Source organism: Contarinia nasturtii, unplaced genomic scaffold, assembly GCF_009176525.2.
Source record: "Contarinia nasturtii isolate CC-2019 unplaced genomic scaffold, AAFC_CNas_1.1 Cnas_scaffold_1037, whole genome shotgun sequence".
Taxonomy (NCBI): Eukaryota; Metazoa; Arthropoda; class Insecta; order Diptera; family Cecidomyiidae; genus Contarinia; species Contarinia nasturtii.
In genome coordinates this window covers 3,652,348-3,678,022 of record NW_022198383.1, presented here as the reverse complement: position 1 = coordinate 3,678,022, position 25,675 = coordinate 3,652,348, and the positions used below count along the sequence as shown (strand labels likewise).

The 25,675-nt window shown below is 34.6% G+C and overlaps 1 protein-coding gene across 4 annotated transcripts in view; it reads right to left on the bottom strand.

Annotated features, from left to right (window-relative positions):
- LOC116344503 (teneurin-a) overlaps positions 1 to 25,675 on the bottom strand; it is a 383,641-nt gene that overhangs the window by 249,308 nt on the left and 108,658 nt on the right. For 3 of the 4 annotated variants that reach the window (XM_031773083.1, XM_031773085.1, XM_031773084.1), the window contains exon 7: positions 9,492 to 9,573. In XM_031773083.1, the coding sequence (XP_031628943.1) occupies positions 9,492 to 9,573 (82 nt within the window). Of the gene's footprint in view, positions 1 to 9,491; positions 9,574 to 22,538; positions 22,871 to 25,675 lie in introns of those variants that run through there. The other variant, XM_031773087.1, reaches the window with a different exon arrangement.

Genomic DNA, 25,675 nt, shown 5'->3' with positions numbered 1-25,675 from the left:
ATAACAAAACTTCAATAAACATGATTCGATTCGAATGTGGACATGTGAAGTGGTTTTCATTGCGAAATGAAAATTTTTCATTTTCCGCTAGGTTTTTTTAAAAAACTTTTTCATTTTTATTCGCTGACCCAATCGCACAATGTTTGTTTCAGAGTTCGTTTTTTTGCGAAAAAAGAATCGATTTTTATGCTAATTAAAAGTTGTGATGATCAATCGAAAATGTAGATATAAGTTAATTCGATTTGATTTGTTTGATTTTAATTACATGTCAACGACATTCGTAAACAATCTCCATCATGATGCCAAACGTTTTGCGCAAAACTTTTTTTCACTTTCATAAAAAGTCGATTGCTATAAGCGCGCATGTCGTTTTGAAGATGATTATTATTCAAATTATATTTAAATTTGTGATAAAAATAGGGAAAAACTTTTCCAACTGACCACATTTTAATCTCGAACAAAACAGAAAAAGTTTTATTAATTTTTTTCCCATTTTCAATTGCAATCGCTTTTTGTCGGTTTCATTTGTGTGCCATATCACTCTTCATTCAGTTGGCTGAATTGAAAATTATAAGTCGACTTAATTGAATTTGAATCATTGTTAAATGACAACACGAATTAAAATATCAAGCTTAAAAAAATTACACAATGCATGATTTTCTTTCTTTCTAACTAAGCAAAATTTAGTTGTTAAAATGTTTTCTACTTCGTCTATGCTCTTCAAATATAATGGAGTTCAAATAAAATGGCAAAAAGGGAATAATATAAAATGTCTTTGTGTTTGGGTAAATGGTATATTTCGAGTAATTCGGTAGCAGGGTTAAAGAGAGAGAGAGAAAGGTGGAAAGAGAGATAAAAATCGTCTGCCAAGTAATTTATGCAATTCTGCATCGAAGCAAAAACAGTTTAAGTAAATATGAAATGTTGAATATTTCCTCAGGTGAGGAATCGCTTACATGCCCATATTTGGGCAGCCACCATCACCACTCCACCACCGCACCAATAGCGACAACGACAAAAGTCATACAAAACAATTTCTTTGAGGGTTTTTCAATCGACACATCAAAGTAACATGTTTCGCATTTAAAATATTCGCTCTATTTGCACAACAAACATGAGACATATGCATGAAATATGAAGGGAACTTGTTGTCGTTGTCGTCATCGTCAACATTGTTTGGGAAAATCGTTTCGCTAAAGTGTATAGCGTGACAAATACAATAAAAATATTTCTCTTTCTCTCTCTGTGTGTGTATGAGCTTAGATTTCTTTTGGTATGCATTTCGTTCAGATTATCGTCCGAGTGCTGTTAGTTTATGTTATGGATACAAACAAAAACAAAAAAAAAACACCGTTGGACATTTGCTGGTCTTGGTAAGTCTCGAATTTATAATGGTATTTGCCGAATGCTTGTGCATAAGTTACACTAAATTTTCGGTGCATTTTCACATAAAACATAACGCACGCATGACTGTACAAAATATTTTCAAAACGATATATGTATATGGAATACATTGTACGAACGCGACCGAAGGGAAAACGTCTAGTGGAAATGAAGTTTTCATTCAAAAGCACTTGCTCATTCACTTGGCTCTCGTTTTTGCTTCGCTCGTTTACACACAGCACACCAAAATAAATGGTTCAGAAAAAAAGCCTTACTTATAAAATATTAAATTTATAATGAGCAGTGCACTGGTGAATAGTGCTTGATTTCTCGGGTTTGTGTACAGTTCAGTGAAAAAGTGGAATGTTTCTATTTAATTTATGACATATGAGACATTTACGAGACTCCGAGTGGTTTTTTCTCGCAGTAGTTTTTATTTTTGCGTCTAACATGTACATTTCTTTCCTTTCATTTTCCATTGCTTTGACTTAGATCAAGATGATGGCATCGAGTTTTACTGCTCAAGCATTCTTTTTTTGCTTTTCTGCCAATCTCTTTCTGACGCGCGCTCTCTCACTCGCTTTTCCTCATCGGCTCGGGGTTGCTTTATGTTCAAGTCTTGTTCGTTCAAGAGTTTGTTATAATTTGTAAGTTTCTTTTGTGACGTGCTGCATCTTGTTTGTTTGACGGAAACAGTGAAAACCATGTCAAGAAATTATCAAACCATTCACCAGTTTTTTTTTTTCATTCCTTTCTACTTCTTCTTTTGCCGCATAAAACGAGAGCAGCTGTCATTGTGCAAGCAAAAAATAAAATAATACGTATATGTTCGACATGAAAAATGCAGAAGACTCATAGAAATGGTCCTTCGGCTGTTTTGTTGTTTTGCAATTTAATTTCATGTTTCACTTTTTTTTTGCAGAAGCATTCTTGAGATATGCTTTGATGCTTCGCCACACTTCAGGCCTTTGTTAGAAAGTCTTAACATTCGTTGGTTTTCAAAAAACCCAGGTAAAACGATGCACAAACAAAGTAAATGGGGAAAAAATGGTACACATGCAAATGGTGTATTACAAAAACAGAACCAAAGAGAGAAGAAAGAGAGAGAGAGAAAGAGAAAAAAGGGAGTACAAAAGTACATTCCCTCCGGTGCAAAAGCAACGAATTATAATAACTTGTTATAATTGTAATGACACAATAAACGGAATGGCAAGTGCTAAAAGTGGATACTTGTTGTTTTTATATCAGAGACACACAGTCGAGCATCCGACGATGAAAGCTATCTTTAATGAAATGTTCGACTTTTAAACCAATCAAAGAACTGTTTGAAAACTATTTACATTTGATTTCAATATTCACATTTTTTTCTCGAGTAATTTCCTTTTCATAAAAAACTCTCATTTTGATGATTAAAACTTACACTAATACATTTTATTGGAATATAATTCGCGGCATATGTAATTTTTCATGGAATTGAAAAGGAATGAAAAACCATTTAAATAGAATTCATTTTTATTTAAACTGGTTGTGCTATAAAAAAAATGGGAACGTATTTCGAGTGAAAACATGAAATGTGAAAGCAATGCAATTGCTTTACATAATAAGCACTCAGCCAGCATTCAAAAGGTTTTTTTTTTCAAACTACAGAAATCCGACTTTTTTCAAATCCACCGCTACGTGTACCGGTAGTCACCTGCTTTACTCTCATGAAACATACAAATAAAAAAGTTACACGCCGAGCTCTGTACAAAAGTTTAGCATTGAGCGAATGTAAATTATTCGTTCATCTTGTGTAACAGAGAATAATTTTCTTGCATTGTTTGTTGCAGCCTTAACAATTTGTCCTCATTTCAGCAATAACTTTATGCCAAGCCACATAAAAAAAGAACGGAAATGTTGTGCGCTGAATGAAAAAAAAAAAGAAGCCAGCGCCGAATGCATTGAAAATATGCAGTTCACGTTGTCGCTTGTTTTGCAGTAACAAAAGGCTCCATTATATTTCGATTAGTTCGTTTGATTATAAAAGTGGGTAAAAATTATATTATATTATCGCAACAACACATAAATTGCGCCATTGGGAAATGAAAAGTGTAGCCTCTTTGAAGCATTTCTAAAGATTTATTCAAATTCCATTGTCAACGGCACACGTTAAATTTTCTTTTTGTGATGAAAACGCACTTAATACATTTCAGTTGATAGAATTTTTCATTTCGCAATGGGGAAAAAGGTGATTTGAAAGCATTTCCGTTGGCGTGGCTGCACGCATGAAACTTACTTCCGATTGGCCTAAGTTATGTTCATAAACTTTGGATTTCCAAATGAAATAAAAAAAATCGCTTTGGTTCAACATGCGAATGAATGTTTTATTTTTCCTTCTCTTTCCATTTCTCGTTTAAAATGCAATTTTTTTATCATTTTCCATCAGATTTTTTTTTGCATGCTTAATATGCTGACGCAATGGCCTGAGCCTAAAGCTATGATAGCAGTGCACATTCAATAGCATAAACGTTCTGAAAATGAAGACAAATATTTTTGTAGAAAATATTGAGATAAAAGCAGACAACCCCTTTATATATATAGATATGGGCGATGTATACAGTATAGTGTTGATGCTCATGGCATAATATTCAACTTGAACATGCAAAGTCACGGCTTCAATAACGGATTACATGAGCTCAAAATACAGTGAAACGATTAAAGCACCATCTTAAGCATCACTCTCTTAAAGACAGCAACAATGTATTTATTGCAAACACACTCTTGGATATTAAATAAAGAGCTTGATGGCATTGAGCACAGTGAATCTTCAAACGACGCAGCACACAACACATCTTATGGAAAGCAATTAATTTCAGAGATGGAGATAGAAAAGAATCTGACATTTTATGCATTTGAGATGTATTTAATTCCATTAAAATGTGCTTCAAATGAATTTTCCGTTTCAATTTGTGCATTAGAGAGAAAATGGCCGAAATTAAAAATTCTCTCGATATTATAAATTCTTTTTCATTCAAAATCGAATTAGAAACCATGTGTGGTGTATTTTATGGCAAAATGGTTGTAGCATATACAGAAAAATGCGGTTGAAAACAATTGAATGTATGAACGAGAAAGAGAATATTTGATGTAGAAATATGAAAATGATCTCTTTCAATTGCATTGCTACCGGTTAGATTTGAAAATGAAAGCCAGGTGCATGAAGCATATGAACAAAAGATACACTTTCAACAAAAATGAGCATCAAGAAGCTTTTCATTGAAACGTTGCATTATAAATACACACTCATCACGAAAAAACAAAAGTCCAACCACACCCATTGAAACAGTCTATTGAAAGCCGGCGCTGTTATTATTTTTATCACTTACTTAACTCTGTAAGAGAGACGCATTCAAAATGACTTCACATCTCTATATATAGAGGCTCTATAGAACCTTTTATGTATAGAAAAAAAGTAGCACACTCTAAAGAACGGCAAAATATTGTCACCATCAGGATGTCTGTCGACAAAAGCCAAGCACAGCACAAAAAAGATGAGAAAAAAGAACCCTGCTATGCTCCTGATGCAAAGGAGACGAGAAACAAAGAACAGCCAACAAAATATGTAACATGCTTTCAGGTACACAATAAATAACGACACGCGATACACAAAGCTAACATACAAACTGCAAAACAATAATTAAATTGACAAAAACAAAAGAAAAAAATAAATATGACAAGAAAAAAATAACATCAAAATTGGATGGAGTGATAGAAGATGCATACAAATTGAGCATCTTTATTATCGGTGACTCTCTCTCTCTTCTCTCGCTTGAACAGAAAAGACGACAAATAAAAAAAATCCTTTAAACTTAATTGAGTACATACAAAACTTTTCATGTCATCTAATTACTTCAACGACAAAATCCATTTATCATAATGACAAATTTTCATTTCGTTGCTCCGGGCAATTTTCTTTCATTTTTCCTGAATTCCTGCTGTTGGTTTGCCATGTCTTCTTTTTCGCCCCCGCTTCTTTGTAATTCGACTTTGAGAGAAGTGCGGTGGAGAGTGCCGGCAGTATTGTGTGGACATTGAATTTTTCTGTAATTCACATGGATATTGTCGTTTTTCTTTCATTTGTTATCGGATTCGCCATTGTGTATCATTTGTCTTTAATTATTTCGGTTGCCATAGAGTGAAATCAAACGAAATTGGCTCAATATATATAATTTTGCAGCAAAATTTGCTTGTTTCATCTTCATATCGCCCTGAGTAAAAAAAAAAAGCCATTTGATCATACATATCCAGTAACATTGAAGCGGTGGTTTTTGTTTACTAATTCACAGAGTCAACTTCTCAGCTTACCGTTCGTTTGTTTCAATCGCTTTCCGATGACGATCCACTTTTAATTATAACTTTTTTCTGCGTATTTTTTTCCGTTTTCGCTTCACTTAATTTGGATGTAGAAGCGAGACTTGATTGAAAGTGGCAGTATTTTAGCCGAAATTATTTTTATCGCTGAAAGCCAAATCGAGTCGATTTGTTAAGAGTAAAATATTGAAAATCATTCAATCGTGCAATTTTTTTTTTCAATCCCTCAATATATCAATGCAGTCTATCGAATTGAAACCCTTTTTTTTATTATGGAAAAATTCCGAAAAGATCAAGGCAAAATCCGATTTAATCGCTTCGATTGATTAATTGATTTTCGTTTCATAGCAAAACATGTCAGATTCAGCCATCGTTTGAAAATTTCACTCCGGACGCAAATCGATTCACATTCAAATGCACAAATAATTTTCAGAAAACCAAATTCCATAAAGTATACTAACAAAGACGAGATTTCAAATTGAGTCGAAATATTTATTGATCGAAACGATAATCCATTGAATCGTTTTAGCAAATTAACATCAAAATTCGACAAATATTATTCGACAAGTATTCAATTTGTTCCTTCACTTGCATAGATTTTGACCGGAGGTTTCGAGGTAGAAATTCTCACCACCCACCTGGGTAATCGATTTGAAATTAATCCCCACTTTGCGCATTAGCTTTTTTGGCAATTTTAACGAGACCAGATACAATCAAAATGACGAGCAAAAAGTTTTAGAAAATTTAGAGAAAAAAATGTAAAATCACTCTTTAATAATCCAATTCGCTCGCGAAAATTTTATTAATTGAGTTGGATGCCATTTTATGATTCAATCAGAATCGTTCAATCAAAATCTCATCTTGTCAGACAGTGGATTATTCAAATCACTGCAGTGGTTTCAACAGCATGCTTGGTATATGTTGTGGCTATTATTATTTGGCATATTTCTGGCTATTAAATTCTTGGTAAATTGAAATCGTGGCTAACATTGTTATTTTTTTCTGGAATTTCATTCTAGTAAATAACATTTGATGCTACTAAAATCATTCCAAATGTTGTTATTCAATTTCTCTGAATTAAATTGGAAATCTCTCATTGTCCGTTGGGACCCATCGCCAGCATCGTTATAATTATAATAACCAAATGAGATCGTCTTATGCATAATTCAAAATCTGAAGCTCTTCACACAAATTATCCGATTTGAATAAATAATATTCGTGCATTTAAATATTTAAAGAAGCCATAATATATCGTAATTGGTATATGTTTGTTCAATATAAATAAATAATTTTTGGTAAAATTGTTTATCGAATACATTGAGTATTGACCGAGTTTTCCGGATTTTTTCAATTTCCATTTTCACTTTAAATTGGTTTTCATTTGTAATTCTTCAATATTGCAATAAAATCAATGCATTAAATGGTTAACATTTCGAAAATTGATATTTCATAAATGCATCGACGTCATTAGTTCATATATGAACTATGGTTTTTATATTTCAGTAACCGTTCAATCCAAGTAACACGTAATGTTGAATCTGAATTTAAGCCCTAAAGTATTTTCGGGTAGAAAATTCCATAAAATTCCGGAAAATTATCGTAAAAACAACATTTCGCCATTAAAAATAATCACTGAATGTTATATTATGGACATTATGGCTACTATCAAGAAGGTCATGTAATGCATAGAGTAGTTTTTTTTTACGCTTTATATTTGCAATGCCATCATTGCTGATTTCATTGCGCTGTGTGTGCGCGTGCTTGTTCGCTTCAAAATGTATCGTGTTGTAGTTCTTTGATAATAACGATCGTTGTTTGCGTTGCTCTTTTCGTTGTTTATTTCGTGTGTTTCAGCACTAGCTGAAATCACGTGGGGAGCACACAGGAAGTGGTGTATTCATTCAATGCCGAGACTGAGAAGAACGGGGCACATTGAAACGAGGCACAAATTCATGACTATATGTGTTTTTGTTTATGGCTTATGATTATAAGAAGAATAAAAAATCAAGAGCTGAACATTTGTTGTTTCGCGCGAATGTGTGCAATTCGATGGAAGCGAGATGAAACGCCGTATAAATGGTAAAAGTGCGCAACTATATAGCACAAAAAGTGGTAAAAAGCATCGTAAATATAAATGTTTTAGTTGCTTATTTGCACTTTTCTTCCAATTCAACAACCATGCTGATGTTCACATCAGCATTTGCATAGCCATTCCGATGGCTGAATACAAAAAAAAACAATCCCATATCGCCAGCAATGTAAAACACACGGTGAGGCAACAGAGAACCAGAAACACAAGCGAAACAACAATTTTTGACCTTTTCTCTCTCATTCCATATAAAAAATTAAATGAACAGGAAAAAAAGAGCCGCCAAGTGGCTGGAAGAAAAGCGAACTCACAAAATACCGTACCATTTTAAATTCCGTTCGGAGTTTTTTTCTCGGCTGTGCGGATATTTGGCGTACCTCGAGTCGGATATGTTGGTCAAGACCAAAATGCAATTTGGATCCGGTGTCATTGCGTTTATGATTGCTCTTAAACCACCATTATTTCTGGATTATTAATTTTAAGTTTTTGGCAAATTCCAATAAAACGCCTCACACACACAATGGACAAAAATGAAGAACATTTTTAGTATTATCCATGAAATTCGATGCAGTTCCGTTCACACATTCAATTGATTGAAAATGAAACAAATTCATGGTAGAAGAAAACATGGAACTTGAAGTTATTTTCTTGTTTTATTACCGATATGCATTTTTTTCGAGGAATAACCATCATCCAAATACTTCACTCGTCGAACGATCAACATAAAAAAATATTTACGCTTCGAAAAGTGTGGCTGAGCAAAAAAGGAACAGCTATTGATTTCTCGAAATTGCATCAGTCGCTTGCAAATGAAACGATTGTATGTGTGTGTGTCTTGGTCGTTGTACGAATGGCGTGAAAAAGTTTTCTCAATGTAACCATGTTCTCGCAATTGAATACAATTTTTTCATCGTCTATTTGTCGAATACTGAATGTATAATTCACCGATACGTCGCACATTTTTTTTCGTCTGGTCTGCACACAGCTTCAATTTCTGTGTTCATGTTTATGCGCTGGTGTTTTTTCTCCTGTTCAGCTCACACAATTTTTTTTTGCTTGTAACAAGCACTAGCTTGATTTATATATGTGAAATATAAACGATTGTGTGCATGTGCTTCGTTTTTTTGTAGCTCGCCAAATTTCCACCATATAAATTTTTCATTCATGCTGAACATTTTGAATTGGTGAACGAGCGTGAGAGACAGAGAGAGAGAGAGAGAGAAATTGCATGTTCACTGACAATTGCACATTTTCGCCGTCGACCACATTGAAAATTGGTTGAAATTTTGCATTTATTTCGAACACGATTCATTTCCTGTTTGCATGGACAGATTAAATGTGTACAATTCCAATTCAAATCGCAGTGCTCGAATACGATCAGTGAATGCACTTTTTTCGCCGTTTCTCTCTGTGTTTTTGAAAACAATCTGATATTTATATGGAAAAAATGGTTCATTTCTATCGCAAAATTGTGCAAAATGATTGAAAAAGTCTAGAGAATAGATGAATGGACGCATTCTTTCATTAATAATACTAATATTAGGGATACGGCTGAAAAGTAGTTACATTAATAGAAGCCAAAGTTCAATTGCAAATATGAAAAAAAATCATTTCAATTTTTCATGAACGAATAAAAGAAACTAATGAAAGTCTGCATGAATGAACGTACCTGTGTTGATTTAGTGTATCGTTAGTAATTGGCGATCGGGCAGGATATCCAGCTGTGCGGGGACTTCCGGTCATCAAGTACTCTGCAAGAAGAAATGAAAACAAAATAGAAAATATAGTTGTCAAGTTTCCGTTTGCGTACAAAGACGATTTGAAATCGGTTTTTGATGGTTGCCAAAAATTGATTCAGAATAAATGGTTTTACTTTGCTATTTACTTCCAAACAAAATTCCGCATTTATTGTAGACTTTGTATACGAACGAATCGAATCAAATAAACTTATGTTCAATGAGGCAATAATATATATTTGTCGTTATGTTCATGACATTTATTCGATCCGCAAAAACAAAGAATTGAACAAAGTTCGCCTAATCGCCAACAACAAAAAAACACAAAAGCGAAAACAAATTGATATTAAAACCTTCAAGTTGTAATAATTCGCTTTCTATTTTCGTCTGAATTGCCTCGGATTCAATGGGATTTCAACATTTTTCTATATTATATGTTTGGGTTCTGCAAAATGTCAATAGAGGGATGATAAGTGGTTTTGATCTTATTGTATTTTTCGTAATAACAAAAACAACAACAGCATCATCAAATGTTTCAAATGGTCTAATAAAATAAGTGAAGCAACGAGCGCAAAATGGACAAAAAAAATTTCATTCGTACAATTTTGAATGAGTATTTCAATTTCGATGCTCTTCATCTCCGAACAATTTGGAACGTAGTTCTGCAGTGGGAAATGAAGGCACTTATCGTTGCTTTGTCCATTCAACATCATAATTTATTCATTTGCTGCTGCAAACAGAAGACGCTTCCATGTTACTGGAAAATTGAGAGCTGTCTTAACTTCATAATATTGCATTTTACTAATAAATTACTTACAATATGAATAAACGAAACATCGTGTTCGTGCACCGTTGTACTTGATATCAAATAAAATGTTCATTTTTGAAAAAAAACGGGCGATTCTCATCACAAAATTGAGGCGATTAAGAACGACGAGCAAAAGTTCAATAATATCTCGCAATTTTACCTCTTGGTTACCTTTATTCGATGGAGCGTGTTTGATTACAGTGTTCGACGAGGTGCATCGAAAACGGGGCGAAAGTACATGGAACAAATCGAATAATAATTCTACTGTCAATCATTTTACGAACTGTACTTCTACATCCAATGCACATCAATTTATTGATAAAAATCGAATAATAACTCCCATGCTCGCTGATGACGGGAAAATGACGGAAAGTGGAAAAACGAAGAGGAGAACTAAAAATCAGCGACTTATGTATCGAAAGACACTTCGCCAGCATATTCTTCGAAGCGAACGAATTCTCAAATCATAATCCGTCGACGAGACACACACTCGTGTTCGGGGTGATTTTTATGACATTTGTTTTTATTTGCTGCGTACTGATGCGAAAGACTAAATAGAAGAAAAAAAAACGAGTGAGACAAATAAAAAAAACATCACACAGACACGCACACATTTTCATGTTACACACACACATACATGTTTATCTTATTCACATGATTTGCTCTTCATATTATTTTCGATGAATGACAAGACGGGTACGTTTTCCCTTGCTGCCTGAGTGGCAATGATAAGACAAGATGGAAAATATGTACATCTTTTTGGATGATTCGATACATTAAAGTCTTTTTTCTCCATTTTTGTATTTTCAACGATGAAGCATCGAACGAGCTAACAAATCAACTCGATGACAAGTCGATAGGTTAATATAACAGGTAAATATGGATGATTTATGAAACAATCTACTGCTCACATTCGTTGCAAATTTGAATGCTTTCTTGTAATAACTTCTGCTTGAGACGGTAGTTTATGAAAACGCCCACGATTTGTTACATTTTCAATTATCTTTTTAAAATAAGTCTTGTTTCGATTTCGAATTAATTACTATCTATGGTAATCAAAGGGTTGAAGATGTTTTTGAACAAACGTGTATTGGTTCTAACTTTTCAAGTACCTGATCAATCAGGAGAGAGATCTTATCTAGTACATTATAACCTTTTTTTATGTTTTTTAACACTACATGAATTACAGCTACTGTTCTTGTTTCCTTCTATTTAGAACCACAGTTCTGTGGGGCGAAAAAAAAAATGCAAAATCGCCTACAATAAAATTGTAAGCTTTAAGTGTCTGTCGAATGGAAAACCAAAACGATGACAAATTTTATTGATTGCTCCTTTTCGTCTGCCAAGATAAAAGCATTATTGGACCAATTCGTGTGTCATATTACAGATAATCTGTCGATATATTTTATTGATATGGCGAAAAAGGTACAACCGTATCAAAATTTGATAAGACGAATATGATGGGCCATCACATGTTTAAATTACATACAGGGAACGGGAGAGAGAGAGAGAGATGTGTCGGAGAAAAGGAAAAGTGGTTGACGGGCATGCCGTACACGAGAACGAAAAATAAACGACATGTAAAATCAACTTCAATGGCATCGTTCGATGTAAATATATGAAAATGCGCTGAAAATAAATGCGACTGAAAAATCTGACGAAAAGCAAATCACCCGATACGCATCTGCACCATGACGCAGAGAAGCACAAAAATCTCGGCAAAGAAGTCAACATAAACAACAGCCAGTGAGTGACTGCGAACAAAAAAGTTTTTTTTAAAGAAAACAGAGTGAATGATAAAATGTATACAAATGTATGCAAATTTAAATATAATATCAGAGAAAAGGCAAATAACAGCAAAAGCGAGACGATCCAAAGAAAAAGGCACACGAGATACACACATATACCCTTACACAGTGAAAATGTGATGTATAAAATTACATATCATCGTTATTCCGCCCAATGATACACACAGTATTGAGCTTGTGTCGTTTAGAACCAATATAAATGCAATTTATGCTGATTGGAAAAGGTGTTAGCACACTCGAATCATTCGAATTGAATGTGTGCTAGATTTGCTTTCATCCCTTTCGGGGGGCGCGCCCGCACACAACATGAATCGTCGTCAATTGAGTATGTGCTTTTGAAAATATGTTTCGATTTGCAATTGAATGACAAATTCATATGCAGGCAATTCGCTGCTATCAAATCTATTTTGAAGAACATGATACATTCGCACACATATTATTTTGCTGCCAAAGAAAAGAAATCAGATTGAAAAGGTAAAATAAATGCTGCTATAGCATAATGGATGTAAATCATATCCCACCGTGCGTCTCCAATAATTTTCAATTTACTGCAATTCCACAAACACTTCATGACCTGAAAAGCTGTGTCACAGTATGACTTTTTGAACAGCAAAAACAGAAATTTACTTTCAAAACATTGTCAACTTATGTCTTTGAATGAAACTATTTATTTTACGCGATTTTTTTCTCCTTTCAACAACAAGAGAATCGAAATTACTGCAAAAAATCCCGAGATGAAACACTTGAAACGATATTTTTATTAAAAAGATTTGTAATTTATATTTTTTCTCAGGAAGAAAAAAATGCGAGTCGCATTTCAACCAGCTTGCTGGTACTTACCAAGAATTAATAGAGATGGAGGATGAAAAAAAAAGTCAGGAAAAAATTATAAAAAGTTATATATTGAACTACTTGTTCGTCAACATTCAATGAAACGACATGATCGTATTGCAAATATAAGCAAGCGAAATTCTCGAAAATAATTTCGACCGAATGAATGGAAAGGAAAAAGAAGTAATATAGTTTTACCCGTAGAATCCATCGCAATGAAAAATAAAGTAAAAGAGAAAGTGAATGACGGAGAGAGAGGGAGAAAGAGAAAGCCCAACCAATTTCCGATGAGTCGACTGCAGTGCGGCGGAAATTGAGTACGGTGTTTCAAACGTCGATGAGGGAAAAAATGTATTGCGAGATATGAAATACGCTTAGCTTCGGTTCGCTTTTATTAATAATTATTATGAAAAGCGGAAATTCATTGGTAGTTTTAAGTGATCTCAATCACATAAAATACAATTTATTTTCTCATCAAAATTGTGAAAATATTGTTCGGTTTGTTCAACGTCGAACGCAGCTCTCAAGAGATGAAGTGCATCGAATAATAAAAATTGCTTTCTGATGGTATTCTTTCAAATAAACAATGATAAAACAAAGCGTAATTTAATGTAAATGGTCTTTTTTTTGCAACAAATGCTGTGTCGAAGAGGAAAAACGCATAGAATAGGTGCGACGGGCCAAATAGATAAATGATGTCGTATATGTAAAGGCCGCTGATGACAGCTGTTCAGCTATTTTGGGTTTTGTATTTGTATTGTACAGTGGGCAGGAGTGGTAGCTGTAACAGCAGTGCTTAAGCTGGTTAGTTGGTGTTAGGAGAGGCATATGCGAGATGGCCCACATCAATTCCTTAAACAATCTCATTAAAATCGCATTAGTTTTTTGTGGTTGTTTTTCCGGTTGTGGCGCTTCCTTTTCATTAGATATTCATTCTGTGACGTTTTTTGTGTCGAGCATGTGTATGTGCGCGTGTCGATTTTAGTTAAAATTACATTTGTTCTCAGCCATCATTATTCGTGCACCAAATGGTTTTTCTCGTTTTCATCAGATTGTTCATGTTTTTTCAAGAAAGTGTATTTTTCCCCATTTTCTTGTAAGATATGAACGCATTTTTTTTCTCTCAAGTTTTAAATGTGAATTTTTGGTTTGAGAATAAAATTGATTCTTCTTTGGTATGGTACTCGACAAGATAGTCGACAGATGAACTAAATTATGGAAAAGGTCTTGCAATTGTAATGAAAAGCATTCATTTTGCTGCGAACATTGAGTAATCGATTCATGTACCAAACACTATACACACACATCTCTCGAACACAGAGAAGAAAAAAATCGATACCGAAGCCATATTTATCGCTTGATGTGCTGAAATCTCTACGCTCTCACGTTCTACATTTGAGGAATGAATATGGATCGAAGCCAAAAAGTGGTTATCATTCTCTTTCATCTTTCTTTTTTCCCACAAGTTTTTCTCTCTCTCTTCTTATTCAAATTCATTTTTTTTCATCGTCTTCGTGTGTGTTTTTTTCGCTTGGGAAATTCGATGTATAAGATCTTCTGCATTTCTCGGGCATATATTGTGTTTTCGTTGATTTGGCACTTTCAAATACATAGTAAATTGTTTGCTCCACTTAAAACTTTTCCTTCAATAGACTGAACAATGCATAAAAATGTATACAATTTCTTTATTATTTTTCAATATTTTTCAGCGTTTTTACGAACGTTGTTCGATGTAAAATTCATGCTTGCCGAACACTAACAAAGATGAAAAATTCAAAAACCAAACTACATAAAGGCTACACATGCAATATGATTACGTAAGATGAGTTCAAATGAGCGAAAAGACACGCTTCAAAGTACGATGAAAAATGGAAAATTGGAATTGCTGTACAGCGTGCACTATACATACACACACACACATGCATATTCTCTCTACGTATCCAGCAATATTTGCCTGCAAAAATGTAACACGGGTAGTTTGGGTTCCGAAAAGAAACGATTGCGCAACCCAATGACAATACAGAAGTTATAAATTTCTCAAGGAAAATATGATTTTTCTTAAATATAATTCGGCCGAATAAGGATGAAAATGGATTAAAGTAAGTAAAATTGACGAATAAAAAAAAACGCTCGAAAAATATAAAATGATACGAGAACATCATGAGAAAGATAGAATGAAAGTGCAAACGAAAAGAAAAATCCCGTAAAAAATGAAGTGGATATCCAATTTGGCCTGTTTTCGTCATGTGTGTGTATCACTGCTACGATGGATAAGACCATTTTAGTCGGATAGTGTTCAAGCGAACGGAACAACACAAAATCCAGGATCGAAAATATGTGTGCAATATGAAATTCACCAATGGCCAGAAGCAGGAAAGAGAATCAGAGATAGAGAAAGAGAAAAAAAAAACAAACCACATCGAACCAAAAACGAGAGAAAAATGAAAATAATAACAATAATAATGATGGGTCAGGTTTTTGGTAGGTAATATTTTTTCATTTCTATGTGCTTTTTTACTCTCTTCCGCATGTTTATAGATTTTTTTCATCGTTTGCCTCTTTTATCTACTGCTTTAAAATGAAGCTGCTCTTTTGTTTTCGACCAATTTAATGCCATTTCAGTATATTTTCTTTTCTTTAAAAGTATAAACAGAGCGACAAGAAAAACGAGACAGAGTGGCATAGAGACAGAAAAAGGAAAAGGGAAAGAGCGATAGAGAGAGGTGGAGACTGAGTGAGTGAGGACCTTTTGTCAGACTCCATTCATAATAATAATCATTTTGGGGAGCCGTTTCGTTTACATGATTCAATGTCATTGGAATGGATTTTGTGTGCTCCATAAAAGAAAAGCTCATTTTATTCATGTGCATGAAACCTAAAAGACATACTCAATCCCATATTTTATGGAGCAAATATTATAAGAAAATGGATTGCTGACCCAGAAAAACTGACCGATCCGCAGAGCACGACAGAGAAAAAATGAGATTGCATGAAGGAAGAATATATAGGGCAAATATGTACACATTCAGAGATCGCACACAATGCTGGATCCCGATGGGAAGCATATAGCAAGTACGGATGCAGAGAAAAGGAGACAGAAATAAAATTTGTACAATGGTTTTGAAAGAGAATGGAATTTGTTTTTGAATAAAGTGGCACAACAAACAAAAAATAAACGCACTGAATTGCTGCAAATTGTAAAAGCATAACAATGCAGCGTAAAAACATTGACCAAGCCACAATTTCTCTCAAGTCACACTGGGACAAAACAGAAGTACACATATAAACACATTCCAAGTGTGGAATGGTAGATAAATGGTTTGAGTTTGGCTTCGCCTTTTTCAAGCCATGGTCAAATTTATCTCGAAAGAAATCACATGCTCTAGATTTTTTTCTCTATCTATTTCTCTTGTCGACTCAAATGTAAATGTTGCTCGAAGCTAAATGCTTTCCAAGTGCGATATACCCACTTGTAAAAACTATTGATCTACGATTTTATTTACGTATTTGTACAAAACGAAAGATGAGAAAAAACTATCATCACGGAATCCTCACACTAGTCACTCATGTTGATGGCAAATTACCACATTTCACCGCACCAACGACCATACGAAAGAAAAACTAATTAATCCAGAATGATGAGATAAAATGATTAAAATACCAAAAATCAACAAACGAGAAAAGCTCACGCGCTACAACCAAGTATTACAACAAAAAACACACATCCGGTCGACATTGAATAAACAAAAGCGTATACTGGAGAAATTGTGTATTCAATCGAGTGTTTGACTGTCAGAATGGCTTCGCAATTTTCCCTTTTTTACGCTTGATTTATTTGCTTGGCGAAGAACAGAAAACGCACATTTCTTCTGGCCATTCTATGATTTCGATAATGGTTATGGTGGTGGTGGCCACTTGTTTGAATGTGCTTCATCAATTTATTTTCTATCCATCTCGATTAAATTGGATTAATTTGATGAATGATTTTGCAATATTTTCGTTTCATTTCATTTGTTTGTTCTTTTTTACATGAGAATCGCATTTTTTCCACAAATCGAAGCTGTTTTTAAGAGCTTACTCTAACGATAAGGTTTTTTAATTCAATGCTGTGGTATTTTTTTTCGACGAACATTCATAGAAGAATAAAAATATGTACATTTCACCTCATCAAAAACACACATTCCATCGGTTGAGCAAATGAAATTTGCTTGCGTTGACAAATTGTATGTTATATGTGTAGACTGGGTATTATAAAGCATGTTTCACATTCCACATGGAGATTTTCACAAAGTGTTACCTTTTAACCAATCGACGCTTGTGAACGTTATTTCGTTTTATATGGTTCACACCAAAATGGTGAGATGATATACCGTAGGGTTTGAACGACTTGTGGAATTTTACTTATAATACACAATTATTGCCGCACCTTTGAACAAAAAGAAGAAAAAGAAAAGAAACAACCAAAATCTTCGAGAGAGAAAATTCTTAAGGGTGGCCCATTGAAGAAATAATTAACGGAAGTTGGCAGTTCCCCCAAAAAACACACTTTGGAAAATTCAAAAGCTTGACGAAACATCATTTAATATTCAGTCTGGGAAAAGTCAGTATGACGGAGAGACTAAGAGACGAGTAGGAAAGAGTGCAAGGTATCAATGTAAGTTGAATTCGAGTTTGGATTTGTCGAGCTTGGCTATCAATTATTTTATTTCATCATAACTTTTCAGCATACACCCAATCCCATTCAAAAAATTGTGCATTCAAAGTTTCTTCGTGTAGCCGCAGTCATTCCGATTGACGAAACACAAATTCAAACACTAACTTTGATTTTCAACATTTGAAGCGTTTTAAAAGTGGTTGCGTGTTGCAGTCGCCCATTTTCTCTCTTTCTCTCATTCTCAATTGACGTTTCGCAACTTTAAACACACTGTGTGCATAATTGTAAATTCAGTTTGCAAAACTAAAAGTCTCGAGACAATGTGCATTTATCGTTTTTTTTTTCTATTTCACTCTCTCGCTTTCTCTCTGCGTATGTGTTGTGTGTGTGTTTTTTTTTATTTCCTCGACAATTCCCGGTTTTTGCCGTCAATTCATTCGCTCTCTCGCTCGCTTGCGTTCACTTCTTGCTCACACATACACACAACAAAATTCTAAACTTTTTAAATTAACTATAATAATAAATAGAGTTTTTCCCTTCACTTCTTTGTCACTTTGGTCCGCGACCGCGTCGCAATCGTTTTTCGAGCGGTAAAAATGTTAAATTTATATGCGTATAACTGTTTTATACTGTGTGCATCGGAAAGAAACAACCATTTGAACAAAACGAACGGAAAGTGCTTCCGACACTTTTACATTTTTTAAATCAGTATTTTTCAAATTAAAACTTTTTTGTCGGCAAGACCATGGATGTTGCTGATATTGCACATGAACGCAGAGAATGCTTTTTTCCTCTGGATCATTTTTTTCTCTTCGTATTTCAAAACCGAGACACATACATATTTGAAGTAATGTATGTATTTTTAATTTCTACTCAAAGTATGAGAACTCATGCATGGCGTGGGATGTGTGTGTATGAAAGAAAAGTACTGCAAACTCAAGCTAAATTCATTCCGTTTGCTAATTTAATACGATTAAAATGAGAGACAGAGAGAGAACGTGATTTCATTTTGTTATTAAAAAAATAAAAACAAGTGATTAACCGATTCTATGAAACTTAGTAGCACATGACATGTGAAATGGCCAAAGTGGAAAAACACTAAAACTCTGTGGCTAATTTGTTTCATTTTTTTATGCAAACACTGTCACAACAATTTTTTCCGCTATAATATTTTCTGCTTTTAATGCAATTTCATTACCTTAAGTCGGAATAATGTTTACGGACTAGAAAAAAATCCAAATCAAATTGAAAAATATTTAAAAACTATACCAAAAACATGCGCAATTGTGCACTGATCTCATTTCATAAAGTCACCGTGTAAAGCTTAGGTAAAGCGTGTGTAAGTCCTATTTTTCCCTTTCAAGAAGAGAGGGTGTGAATGTCTCAATGGGTGTGAATTGTGTAATACTTTTGACATAAATATTTCGATATTTATTTTAATCTATTCGGATTTTTGTGAAAAATCTGTAAAAATTATTTTCTTATCCCTTAGACAGTGATAATTTCAGCCATAAACACGGCTCACAGTATGACTTAGTGAAACTTTTTTAGCTCAAAGCCATCGCAGAAGAAACTTTATGAGTATTTAGCTTTTTCAGTTTTCAAAAAGACATTTCGCACATGAATGTGCTCATTAAGTCGGATTTCAGTATAAGCAGCATCAAAAAAAAAACCGAACCGATATGAATGCATTAAGTATGCGATGAAAGCAAGAATGAAAATCACACGAATCAAATATACACATGTCATATTACTTTGCGTATTATGAGGATTTTCCGAAATCAGAATTTACGGTGAAAATTGCTTTTAATTTCGTTAGATTACACAACATTTTGGGTTGCTAAGTTTCGCATTCGCTCAAATGTTTTCGCATTAAGAAATTCATAAGATGTCTCTTGACTAAATGATTCCAGAAAAAGCCATTTGTGGCAACGTGAGCTTAAGAATTACATTTCGAGTATATACACATTTTCACTGTCTAATCCGATGTTATGCCATATGTCTGTGCACAAACAACGTGTATTTTAATTTTCTGAACGTAAAGAATCATCCGAAATCTGATTCAGGTGTATCACTTTCCATAAAAGAGAAAGTGAGCGGGAGAGAGTGAGTGATAGAAAGAGACTAACTGCAGCCGGCTCTATAATTAGGTTTCTTTCTCAACGATCAAAGCCGAATAAATAAGCTCAAACAAATAATTGCATGGGATTGATTGGTGAACCAAGGTCTATATTTGTATTTCGTTATATAATTAAATATGGAATTCACAGCACAGCCCAACACACATAGATTGACAAAGAGAGAGAGAAATGGAATTTCTCGATGTTTTGAATGAAGAGATTGCTTGCTTGGTTACGCACGCTTGTCTCTACGTAAATGAGATAAACAACAGCTAATATTAAATTCTAACCAAGAAGCAATTTGTATGTTTACATTGACGAAATGAAACTATACACGTCATCGCGCATACGACAACATATTCTCAACCAGCCAGAGAAATGTACTCTGACTAAACTGAGAACAATTCTCTACTGCTTGCATTTGAACAATCATATATATGTGAACATTGTTAATATATTATCGACGTACCAACATATGCCAAAAATATTGACAAAATAAATCCATGTCAATTCTGATAAACATTTTCATGCTACAAACACACACATACAATATAATTCTCATAACGGAATGCATCACATATTGTTTGTTATTCTTCGTGTTAAATCGAAAATGAACGTTATTCTAAATGAAAATCTTGAAAACACGAACCAAATGAAATGAGTTTTAGTTGTGATAAAGGTTATGTACGCAGAACGTGTTTGGCTTTTGCAGCCTGAGAGATGTGATACCGGTATGATATCCGATGGAGACCGACTAAGGAGCAGAACGAACGAATCGGGGCAAGAACCAACTAAGAGGAAGAACAACGAATCCACTTTGGCACAAAGTAGCGAAAAGTAATCTTCATCGTGGAAGAATTTTTGGAAAATACTCATTCACCCCCAAAAAAACATTCCCTCACATTAAAAAGTGAGGGTGGCTTGTGCAATATTCACCTCAACACCTTGAAACTATATATATATGAGATTCTGTTCTTTCTCTGCGCTGTCGATAACAAAAAAGATTTATATTTGAATCACAATGCTGCCATAAATGTCATTTTCCATATTTTGATCATGTAGTCATGGCCAAGAAAAGTGTGTTCGTTACGATCCCCGCGCGACGTGACATACATATCATAGATGAATGGCATTTGTGCGAAGCACGCAAATACTATAGTTGAAAAGACTCAAACAAACAGCGACATTGACAGCATCAACAACTAACGAAATAGAGCCATTTACTTCAAACGCCATTATACGCATGATAACAGACAGACAGCAGCGTACAACAGAAGAAAAACAAAATATCATCCCACAAGAAAAGTCACGCAGTGCGGCAAAGAAAAAAAATTAAATAAAACTAAAAATATGTGTCAAAATGTCAGCATTATAATACGTGACATGTGCAAATCTAGGTAATAATCGGCATATACATATGAAATGCGCGACCGATCCCCGTGTTTTTACAATAACAAAAAAAAAACGTTCAATGTTCATCATCTATATGAGTCGTGTCTTGTCGAATTCTCATTCATTCAAACCGAAGAAAAAAGCATGGATAAGAAATGAGCATTCAACAACAAAAGCTCATCTCTCGTTCGTTACATTCCAAATGCCAATGTCGTTATTTCTTCCCTTCCATCGTCATTTGTAGCATTTAATTTCGAAGTTGAGTCGCGGTGTTTCACGTTGTTGTCTTCGTCGCTCAACAACATTCCGATTGTTCAAGTTGTACTTTTTTTGTGTTTCATTTGGTGGCGATGACTTTTTATGTATGCGCCATGCCATTCTCATAATTATCATGACTTCGTTATTAATGGAGAAGTGCCTTTTTTCTATCTCTTTCGATTGTGTGGCATGATGTGTTCATACACATGAACAATGTCTTCAACCGAACAGGCAGGTTTAATATAACCATCTTTTTTTTAGTATCCGAATGTAGGCGCACGTATGTACACGAAAAAAGAAAGAAAACCGAAGGAAATGCTCTGAAAAAGTCCTAATGCCGCATTAGAAACAAATATAGATTCCGGAAAGGTAGATTTGACTCAATGGAATGAGAGCTAAGTGAGATTTATTTCTTTCATTCGCCATTTTTCGGCTCACTCGCTCACTCCTGCTTGCTTATCGCATCATGAAAAATGACTTTTGTTCCATTAGCACCAGTAAATAAGCGTTGGACTTCATCACCTGTACCAGCAAACAATGTCGTGCGTTTTGAATTTATTTTCGCCATCAAATGAATGGTACGTGTGCTAACTGTATGTGGAATTTATGAAAATTTCGGTTGACACTTCGCCTTCATTCACTATCATCACACAGAAATTATGCTCCATAAGAGACTGTATAAAATGCAAAACTGTAGCACTGCTAGCGCCACTACGGACAACTATGGAGTTCTAGTCTGTTGGTTGCTACTGAGCAAAAGTCTTTTCACTATTTGGCGGCAACTTAGTGTAGATTACATTGAATTCCGTCGTGGCGCTAACAGTGTGACATTTTGGGCATAATTTCGGTACGACTATCATTTTCATTTTTATTCGATGCATATAGTATGAAAAATGTTCATTGTTGTTCACAAGACAATGCCAAATGAAAATGAATATGAACAAAAGCAAGGCGGAAAAGTTTTTTTGTGTGTGTTATATGTATAAGGATTCGAACAAAAGACGTGAGAGAAAAAAGTGAGTCGCATTCTTCTATGATTTTTGTCGTTGAATACAACTAAAAATGAAATGAATTCCAATTGGACAGACAATTGCATGGAAATGACTTACCCACTCGCTCCACAATATTGGCTTTGTTTCGATGAACCATTTTGATTCCCGAATGATATTCAACTTTTACACCGAATCTGTTCAAATTGTTCTCTATGTGTGCCTTTTTTTTTTTGCTCTTTTACTATCGTTCGTTCTATTCACGTGCAATTCTTATAACGTGATGTAAACGTAATGTTCGTTTTATTGTTCAATTGATATGGATTTTTATTCCATTGGAAAAATTCGCATGTCGATTCAGCATCTTTGTTCATTAATTATAAACGGTACATATACTTTCAGTATTAATCAAATAAATAAATTGACTTGAAGTCATCGATAATATAACACAAAAACCCCGAAATGGTCAGGCCTTCAGACACGTTACTATAAAAACAAAAGAAAAGAGATTGAGAGTGAGCCAAAAAAAGAAGAAAAAGAAAGCATTCTCATTCTACGCCCATTGCATTGTATTGAGTTGAACGCGCAGTTTATATTTTACTTCGTTGCTTGATTGTCGGCAATGTGTTCGACAATGGTATGAAGGAAATTTCACACGCAGTATTTAGAGATAAGAACGAAGGAAAATGATGAAGAACCGAGTAAAAATACAACAATACACAACAGCAGCATTAAGTTTTCATCGAGGAGCAACAGACAAGAGAAAGGAGAAGAGTTTGAAAGAGAAAGAGAGCAAAAAATTGTGAGCATACATAGCACACTTTTTTGTTTCGTTTTGTGCCAAGGAAAATGGGCAAAGTGCTATTAATCAACCACTGTGTTATCTCATTCACAGATAAATTTCCGAAGTGTCAGACGCGAGAAGACAAAATGATATTTTACTGGAACAAACAAATACTAGCGACCTGCTCGCTGAAAGAAGAGAAAGAAATCGAGTGAGGGGCAGAGAGAGAGGTGGATAACTGAAAGAATGTGGTTCGTCGAAAGAAAAGTGATGGCCAAAACCACCACCACTATACGAAAACCGGAGAAGACGAAAAAAAACCAAACGGAAAATGGTATTTAGCAAAATACCAACACGTTTCCCTTTGCACTTTAGTCAACAGTAGCTAGATGAAGCGGCTGGTTTTTTCTCTTTCCTTCTCTCTATTGTTTTCACCTTTTATAATAATTATCGATAAGATAGAATGGTGAAAGTCACAAAGAATACACAAACGATAGATAGGATATGCCAGTTAATTTTCTGTTTAGTTTCCAACGAACGGCACTCGTGTGAATGAGTGTACTTTAATTTTTTTTGTTTGACGTAAATAATTTTTGACGCTTGTGGGGCAACGATGATACTGAGTGAAGTGTGCGATTTCAGCATATCTCTCTCTGTCTCTATGCCAAGATAAAATAATAATAATGATTGTGAGGCTGTTGATGATGCCTTTGTTGAGCGCGATTGTGTCAATGGCGGTGATGGGTACCGTTATTGTTGTTGTTGGTGTGGCCACGTCACCACTCACTCGGTATTGCTCGCCATTATTTTGTTGTTCTGTTTACTCGACTCTATATACGCCCCGAATCACGTTGTTGGGTGTAAAGCGCATTGCACATGGCGCTAAGTGTGAGTTGGGTATTTTACGATGAAATTTCATTTATATGAACGATTTTATGTGTTTGATGTTGTTTCGATGAACAGACGGCTTGCAAACCGAAAAGATATGTGAAAGCCCTGAAGTGAAAAGTATGCACGCATACATCAAAATCGTCGACGGAAGAATTTTATTGATTTCAATTTCATTGTGCCTCTTGCACACACATGATTTTGCTCACTCTTTCACGCTCATTTGCTGCCTTCACCGACTGGCACTGCGTTTCACCCCCACGCCAAAAACCAACAGTTCGGTAGCATCGCAATTTACGAAGTTTGCTGTTGAATGAAAATATTTGTAAAATGCCAATAACATGGTGAGTGATGATGGGAACCATTTCCCATCGATTTATACTGTGTACTGTATGTGTAATATATGAGAATATATTCACTCTCCGAGCCGTACTGCAAGTCGTAGTATATGAGCAAATGGATGGCCGATATGGGTGCGGGATCTCTAACATTTATGCCGAAGTAAAAAAAAATAAATAAATTCCGTGCAACCATTCGATCGACTGAATTCAAAACCAAAGCTTTATCTCTCTTTTTCATCATCATCATCATCATCGCCATAATGATGAATCACCATAAGTTTTGACTCTTGAATTTCGATGTACCATTTGCCAGTTCAACTTTATTTCGATTGAAATTCATATTTAATCATGTTTTAATTAATTATTTAAGTGCTTGTAATTTGATTAAAAGTTTGTTAAGTAAAAGTGGACTAGGAAATGTGCACAAATATGAAGTCGACAGAGACTGGGTACGGGCGCGTGAAATGCCAACATGAACATTAAACAATTATTGTTCTGTTCTATAGCAAATAATTTATTCAAAGCAAATTAACAACGAATTATATTCACAGTCATTAATCTACCCGATTCTCTGCCTCATTTCATTACAAACACCAAAAAATGATAGACAATAGGATGGAGAGAGCGAGAGAGGGAGTGAACGATGCTCATCATACTTTTCATCAACCATATTTAAACTATCATCCAGATTCAATATCTTTCGAATACGAAAATGTAGAATTGTACGGTTTAAAATTTTCCAAAAATTATTCTCTCGCATAATTTCACTGGAATCGCTTTTAAATGAATTTTATACACGTACACAATGTTGTAATTTGAATGGCAACAAGATGTATTTCAATTTTAATTGAATTTCCTCGTGGCACTGCGCATTTCATTTCCATTCAAAAGCATACACCGATTGTAAATTGTACACACCGAACGAATGAACATGTCGTTTCATTGAATTTTCGAAAATTTTGAACTCGTACAACTAATGGATGTACATATTATTCAGTCTGCTGCATTGAATCATCAATACGGAATATACAACGGCACAATTACGTAATGACATGGATCGTACGGCATTCGTCTACCAGACGATATATGCATGCACAGTATGGGCACATATACTCTGCGTAACGATCAACTCAATACTCAACGAGAATGGAGAATTTACAATTGAACTGAACGAAAACTGTACACTAACTTTCATTTTATTTATTCGCAACATTTATATTGTCCACTGAAATGTGCACGCGTAC